Here is a 7,868-nt window from a genome sequence, read left to right as displayed (position 1 = left end):
TATTTCAGCAAGCAAAGTTACAAACACAAAATAAAAACTTTTGATAAAAGTTTTTAAAAAAATTAAGTTAAAAAAAATTAAGAAGCCCAATATCTTACATTCAGTGCAGTTTTGATAGTTTGATCCTGTAAAAATACCAAGTAGAAGCAGGAAAGTAAAATCTTTTCTGCCATGATATGACATCACCTTCATACAAAGCAGTGTACAAAAACAGCAAAAGGACTCTGCACTACATTGACCATTCTTCTCCTTCTCCAGCCAGTATTGTTTGAAGGCTTTACTTATTGATAACAGAAACAAAACGCAAATAGAAAAAGGAAGGGGAAAGAACAAAAAACAAGTATCGAAAGACAGGAAAAAGTGGAGAACGAGGACTTGAATCTGAGATGAACCTTGTTGTTATACCTTCTCAAAGTGAAGATATCTCATGTCTTTGCCACTTACATTTTTAGGTTGTACCCCAGCCATGGACATCGGTGGCTTGGAGACGGTGGTGGCCAACTCGGCCTACGTGTCGGCCCGTGGCAGCCTGGACGGAAACGCTGCCGCCACCATGCGCGACAAGAAGATGCGCGCCAGGCTGAAGCTGCCCCACATCAAGCAGTGCGAGCACATGAAGGACGCGGTGGACTCGGCCTTCGACAGCATGTGCATCAAGCAGCCCATCGGCAAGCGCCTCTTCCAGCAGTACCTGGAGAGCGAGCCCACCCACAAGACAGCCGGCGAGCTGTGGAAAGACACGGAGGACTACAACACGGCCCATGAGACGGACCGGCTGCAGAAGGCCCAGAAGATGGTCAACAAGTACTACGACTCCGCCTCCAAGTCCTTCTGCAGCTTCCTGGAGGAGAAGGCCGTCAGCCGCGTGAAGGAGGACTACAAGAACGTCAGGGGGGACCTGTTCAAGGAGAGTGAACAGCAGCTGCTGATGCACCTGGAGGCTGACGCCCTGGGCGGCTTCAAGAACAGCATGTACTTCCTGCGCTATGTGCAGTTCAAGTGGCTGGAGGGCCAGTCCGTCACAGAGGAGTGGTTCATGGACTTCCGGGTGCTGGGGAAAGGGGGGTTTGGGGAGGTTCATGCCTGCCAGATGAAGGCCACAGGCAAAATGTATGCTAACAAGAAGCTGAATAAGAAAAGGCTGAAGAAACGCAAGGGCTATGAGGTAGAGGAGCAATTCTCCCCAGCTGTCCATCTCAGCTTTTTTGTGTCTGTTCAGCTGCATTTTGGTGTGAAAGAGTTTTAGGTTTTTATTTTAGTTTTTTTTTCTTCTTCTACTGAGTTTACTCATCTTCCACTTCTCCCCATTTTCCTGACCACTTCCTAAAGCACTAAGTGCACATGATCGGGTATCCAAACATCCCCAGGATATTTTACCTTATATACTGATAAACTGACCTGCCTCTGGTAAACTGTTTTAATTGTTTAAATGTTTTCCATTTTTAAAGTTTCAATTTTACAGATATTCTGCTGATTAAAAAGCATATAAAATTCTCTGGGGTGTCAGGAAACATTCCCAAAATGACACCTGTATATGCTTACCAAATGGATTACAGAGTTACATATCGAACTGTGTAGATCTGTAAGCCTCTCTGGATAAGAGCATCTCCCAAAGGACAAAATGTAAACATAAATCAGTCAATACATACTTTGGAGATCTCAGGAAGACCAGTCTGGGGGGACTGGTTATTAAGGTATTTTCTTACAATCTTAGTCCTGTGAAAGTGCAGAGAATATGGAGGCTGTATAACATTCAGAGAAGTATTCAAATAAGTTCAGACAAACTTACTGAGTTATTAAGAACTAACTTATTAGGAACCAGAATTGAACTCAAAATACACAATAGGACCACAGGACCAGAGTAAGAAACGCTTGATTAGTACAGTGAAGGACTGAAGCACAGGTATCAAACCTCCATTATGAAAACATTCGCTCTCAAGATTAAAGTAAATTTATAAGACAGTCATGCCCAGGAAAAGATCAGAGCATAGTGTACTGTGTCCTTTTTCTGAATTGGCACATCATGGCACAAACATTTCAGTGAAAGAAAGAGTTATCTAAGTGCAGAGAATTTATTTCCCTTAATCGAGGTGTATTTATTCAATGCAAAGAGGCTTGCAGTTTCAGGAGACGCTGAAAAGCAGCAGCTCAGGGCCAGTGAGAAGCATAGAATGAGTGTCCACAGAAACTGCGCTCCTGCCTGTCAAGGAATTAGCGGGTAATGGAGATTAACCTCTTACTCACACCATGCCAAGTCAGGCCGGAAAGCAGCACTGAGAACAGATTACACCGTGCATAGGTAACTACAGTCATGTAAGGACAGAATCTTTTTGGTTTTCATAGGTATGCTCAAATGCACAAAACAGTCACATCTACAATTTCAGGTTATTTAACTTCTTATACTACTGCAGTCTTGCATCAAGCAATTAAAATACGAGCATAGAACACTAATCAGAATTATACCAGCCGAGACCCAGAGCTGCCCTAGCGCTGACCCACAAAGCACTAAGTCAGATAGACATAATTGCATGGACACTAATCGGGGAGGGGTCAGTGTGAACTAATGACAGGAGCGCAGGACCCTGTACCCTAAGGCTGTTAGTCCGAGACAGTGTTTTAATACTCATTGGCAAAGTACTTTACTCCGACTGGCCCCACTACGGGTCCGCCTTTATTTCTATATATTTTACAGTCACACATTTCATTTCAACACATACAGAAGGCAAATAGAGGAATGCTGGATATTAAATAATTAATTTAATAACATTCCCAGTAATACCTGTAAATGTTTTTTGACATTCTTCCCATTAAATGTTTGACTACATGCATGACTTTTAGGGCAATGTCAGTTTTTACTGGAAAAATGATACCAAATGACATTTTATTTTGAAAAGTAGTGCCAGATGTTGGCTATGGGAATAAATCCCATTGACTGTTTGCTTAAGCCTGTGCAGAGAGAAAGTAGGGGATATTGATATGAAAATTACTTCAGCCCTGATCAACAGATTCTTCGTATGAGTATTTCATCTTGATCAGCAGAGAATTAAATCAGAAATTAGTAGTCAGGGCCATTACTGTGTTTTTTCAAGCCAGATTTGATGGTGGTGATTGCTTCATTTGAATCAAATCTAGTGTACCATGCATTCCAACTAGCACTAGAACAAACTAGCTGTCAGTTCTACAGGTACTGAGAGACTGAGAGCCTGAGGTCTTGTTTTATGAGTTTATTCTTCATGCAGTGCTACAAGCTAATTGATAAAATGTGAAAATGATCTTTCTACATCCCCCCACCCCCCCACCCCCCGAACCCCTCTCCCGATGCATCAGGGTGCCATTGTGGAGAAGCGAATTCTGGCAAAGGTGCACAGCCGCTTCATCGTGACGCTAGCATACGCCTTCCAAACCAAACAGGACCTCTGCCTGGTGATGACTATCATGAATGGAGGAGACCTCAGGTACACACACACTCACCCACACCCATTACATTACATTACATTTAGCAGAAGCTCTCATCCAGAGTGACTTCCATCACAATAGAACATATCATATCATATCATATATAAGTATATCCGTTCCATTTACACGCGCAACAGTGTCCGACCAGGCCAACAGCACTGTGTCGAGTGTGAGCTTAACACTATTCAAGCACTACTACAAGTTAACCTGTGCACTCTGAGAGAAGCCAAATATACTATGATACAGTCCCTAGAACACAGAATCAAAATACATCACAATATTACACAAAATAAACTGCTTTTTTTGCACTCATGCAGAAATACAAGAGGAAGAATTTCAGTTGTATGAGGTGCATGCTCATTCCCCTCGCTGGTGTTGCGAGTGGGTACATTGGGCTCATTCCCCTCGCTGGTGTTGCGAGTGGGTACATTGGGCCTGCTTCTGCAGTAATCTTCCTCTAATCAGCCTAAAGCAGATCAACCTGATGGCTAATCTTCAGGGTGTGTGTTCAGATTGAGGGCCATATCAAAAGGTACCTACAGGATCTTAGCTCTCAGGCCTGAATTCCGGCCTGATGTCACTCACCTGTGTTTTCTTTCTGTGGTATGTAAAATACAGCAATACACAATAATATTCTCTCACTTACACCCTTTCACATAACTGCCAACATTTACCTTCCCTTTAATACATAAGTGTCATCAATCAGCTTTTATTCCAATGGAGTTAAACCTTACTCCAGCCCCATTCTTTCTCACCCTGAATCGTTTCTTGTTACTTTGATAATATCTCTTTCTGTCTCCCTCTCCATCCCTTTCTCTTCTGCCCCCCCACCCCACCCCACCCCACAGGTATCACATTTACAATGTGGATGAGAAGAATCCTGGCTTCAATGAGCCAAGAGCATGCTTCTACACAGCCCAGATCATCTGTGGTCTGGAGCACCTCCACCAGCACAGGATCATCTACAGGGACCTGAAGCCTGAGAACGTTCTGTTGGATGACGCAGGTGCTCAGAGTCACTCCTACGTCTGATTTTATGGGGCTGGTTTCTGTGGATGCCAGATCTTTGACTTTCACTCCTCTCCCAGGACACGTGCGGCTCTCTGACCTGGGTCTTGCTGTGGAACTGCCGCCAGATAAGGACAAGACAAAAGGATATGCAGGCACACCAGGTCAGCAAAATAAACGAAGGCAGAACCAAGAGTAATCTTTACCTCAGAACAAACAGAAATAAAGATATGAATTTCAAGTGAAGCATGTTTCCATCTTTATTAAAGCAAGACATGAGTTCCATACAAATGGAATACCTGATGGAAAAAGTTCTCTCTGTCAATAATGCGACCTTTACGGTAACCCTGAAAAACTGCTGTCAGCACAGTCAGTTCATAGTATGGGATTAGCCCAGTGTTCTACAGAGGACAGTTAGGACCATGACAGCTAACAATAAAATATACAGAAATTCTCTGGGGCACTTTTGAAGGATGGAATTACTCAACATAAACCGCGTAAAAGTGTAACATAGCGATAAGGAGCAGGGCTCATAAATGAAAAGGTTGCTGGTTCGACTCCCTGCTGGGGCACCGCTGCTGTACCTATCGGGCAAGGTACTTAACCCACAGTTGCTTCAGCATATATCCAGCTGTATAAATGGATAACATGTAAAAGCTGTAAACTATGTAAATCACTCTTGGTAAGGGTATCTACTAAATGGCAATAACGTAATGTAATATAAATCATTTTCATTCTGAACCTCAGGTCAGTAAGACAGTGAAACTTTCCATAAACGGGGGGACTGAGCTACCACTATACCATGGTAGATTGGCTTCTAGTCTGCTGATTACATTCTTTAAAGTTATGTCTTCTACAAGGAGAGTGAACTGCCTGGAATTGTCATGGAGGTTGCAGGTTCACAGCATAGTGACTGATAGTGAGTTCTGCTCTGTAGTTGCTGTGATATCTCCCTGACAGTGATGGAATTTGTCTGTCCAAGGCTTCATGGCTCCGGAGCTGCTGCAAAGCAAGGAGTACGATTACACTGTGGACTACTTCACCCTGGGGGTGACTCTCTACGAGATGATTGCTGCTAAGGGCCCTTTTAGGAATCGGGGAGAACAGGTATGTTCTTCAGAGTTATAACCAAGTCATATTTAAACTAGTTTTGTCAAAATTAACGCATTCATTTTTGCGATTAATTTGAAATATTTAACGCGTTAAAAAAAATTAACGCAAAAGCTGCGTTTTGTTCGCGTCCTGTGGCGGCTGACCTATGACCCGTGACGACGTGTACCGCCAAACCGACCCATCCTGGCTAAAGATGGATGAGGACAAGGATGGAGTTTTAGGTGGAAAGTTTCACTTTAAAAAGCTTTCAACTAATGAATACAGGCACCACTCGCAGCTTTACTTCGGCCGAAATTCTATGAAGTTACACCATTTTCACCAGTAGGCGGCAATATTGTACAATTTACTAGTCTCACAAAATGCACTCGGGAATGAGCAGCATCAACGTGCAGGTTGAAATAATTACGTTTTAACTTATGTTTGGTTTTGCATTTTGTGGGTTGAATGTGTCACGAAGCACACCGAAGAAATCCAATCGATATTACAAAGGCATGCGGTTTAGATACTGTCCAAACATGAAGCTGATGTGTTTTCTCTCTTTAATGACAATAGCAGAATTGTGCCTTTTTGTTTAGAATATCCACGCACAGAACGCTCTACTGCAAGAGCAGTAAAATATTTTTGTATATTTTATAGTACATTTTAAATAAAATGTCATGCACACAACAAACACATTTGGGGCCATGGGTCATCTAAAGCCAGGTTCCTCACACCTAGTTGGAAAGATTTCTCAAACAATGTGTCATTACTGGGGAAAGATGCTATTAAACAATCGGATTTGAATTTAAATATACTTCCTTTGTGTTGATTCTGCATTAATTCCATGATTTTACATTTAAATAAATATCCATTATTACAAGCTTCAGTCTTAAGAAGAAAAAAGCGATTAATCGTGATTAATCATAGCAAATTGTGCAATTAGTTAATTTTTTTAATTGATCGACAGCCCTAATTTAAACCTGTCCAGAAAGTCATAGATGTAAATTCTGAAGTGAACTCCCAAGTCACGTGACGGTAGTGAATGAATTTCTTAGACCTTTCACACAGATGTAAACTAAGATTTCATGCAACTGTAAACTGGAAATTTGGATTGAACACCACATAATTGAATTATCACCGTATTCAGTCCTGAAGACTACCCTAATATGATTGCACCATCTGAATAGATCTGTCTTCCAACACAACCCAGGTGGAAAACACTGAGGTTACCCGGCGAATCCTGTCTGATCCTGTATCATATCCGGACAACTTCAGCACCGACTGCAAAGCTATATGTGAGGGCTTGATGGAGAAGGATCCCCTGAAACGTCTCGGGTTCAAGAAGAACTGCTGTGATGAGCTAAAAAACCAGCCCTTCTTCAAAGAGCTCAACTGGGGCCGACTAGAAGCAGGTGGAGCACACAATCAGGCACACGCACATAAAATTCAACATGAAATCTTATGTCATTGCCTTTTTTCCCATAATGGATATCCAAGCTTACAATTACCTTCGAATCTTTTGTCTTGCTCTAACTTCAACACTCACAGGCATGCTGACACCCCCCTTCGTTCCTGACCCCAAGACGGTGTACGCAAAGGACATCGGTGACGTGGGCGCCTTCAGCACCATCAAAGGGGTGGTGATGGACGACAAGGACACGGAATTCTTCCAAGACTTTGCGTCCGGGAACATCCCCATTCCTTGGCAGGAGGAGATGATCGAGACCGGCGTGTTTGGCGAGCTCAACATCTGGCCGGAGAACGGGAAGCTGCCCGATGACCTTGACCCTAACTTTGTGCCCCCGGCTGAGTCCAAGGGTGGAGCCTGCGTGCTGCTCTGAGAATCTTTCATGGGGGGGTTTAGGAGATACAGGGAAAAAGGGAAGACGCACATGTATTAACTAAATATGCTGAGGTGAAGTTATAGGCTTTCTATACTCTTTCTACTTAACCCCTCTCTCCTACTTCAGTAATTCCCACAGCAAGCTCATTTAAACTTGGGGAAAAAATAAATGAACCCAAACATCAAAAACTGCTCAATACTACAAAAAGTCAGCGGCAGATAGAGTTTTTGTAAGAGACAATTAACGCCAATGTTGAGACCTGTATAACATTCATGTCTCCACAGTTTAAGATGTTATTGTTCATAACTCTGGGTTGTTTTTAAGTTGAAAGGCCATGCAACCATGCTGGCCACTACAACACAGTTATGTGATAACTGAACGGTTACTTTCTGTGTTCAACAATGAGAGGCCATTTGAACTATACAGTACTGTGAAGGACAGTTTACATCAAACCATTAAGTCCAGCCT

At 42.7% G+C, this 7,868-nt stretch overlaps 1 protein-coding gene across 1 annotated transcript; it reads left to right on the top strand.

Moving 5' to 3' along the window:
* Positions 1–466: 466 nt before the first annotated feature.
* On the top strand, positions 467–7,397 carry LOC118774841 (rhodopsin kinase GRK1-like). Its single transcript, XM_036524385.1, has 7 exons — positions 467–1,165; positions 3,328–3,455; positions 4,305–4,462; positions 4,545–4,628; positions 5,447–5,571; positions 6,767–6,968; positions 7,105–7,397. Exons 1-7 carry the CDS (start codon positions 467–469, stop codon positions 7,395–7,397), a joined length of 1,689 nt encoding a protein of 562 aa, XP_036380278.1.
* The last annotated feature ends 471 nt before the right edge of the window (positions 7,398–7,868 follow it).

This window comes from Megalops cyprinoides, chromosome 3 (assembly GCF_013368585.1).
Source record: "Megalops cyprinoides isolate fMegCyp1 chromosome 3, fMegCyp1.pri, whole genome shotgun sequence".
Taxonomy (NCBI): Eukaryota; Metazoa; Chordata; class Actinopteri; order Elopiformes; family Megalopidae; genus Megalops; species Megalops cyprinoides.
The sequence above is the reverse complement of the archived record's forward strand: the minus strand, read 5'-3'. Positions and strand labels throughout refer to the sequence as shown.

Coding starts and splice junctions, on each gene's coding strand:
- LOC118774841 (XM_036524385.1), top strand. CDS start 467: ATGGACATCGGTGGCTTGGAGACGGTGGTGGCCAACTCGGCCTACGTG. Junction 1,166..3,327: donor AGAAACGCAAGGGCTATGAG/GTAGAGGAGCAA, acceptor CCGATGCATCAG/GGTGCCATTGTGGAGAAGCG. Junction 5,572..6,766: donor TTAGGAATCGGGGAGAACAG/GTATGTTCTTCA, acceptor AACACAACCCAG/GTGGAAAACACTGAGGTTAC.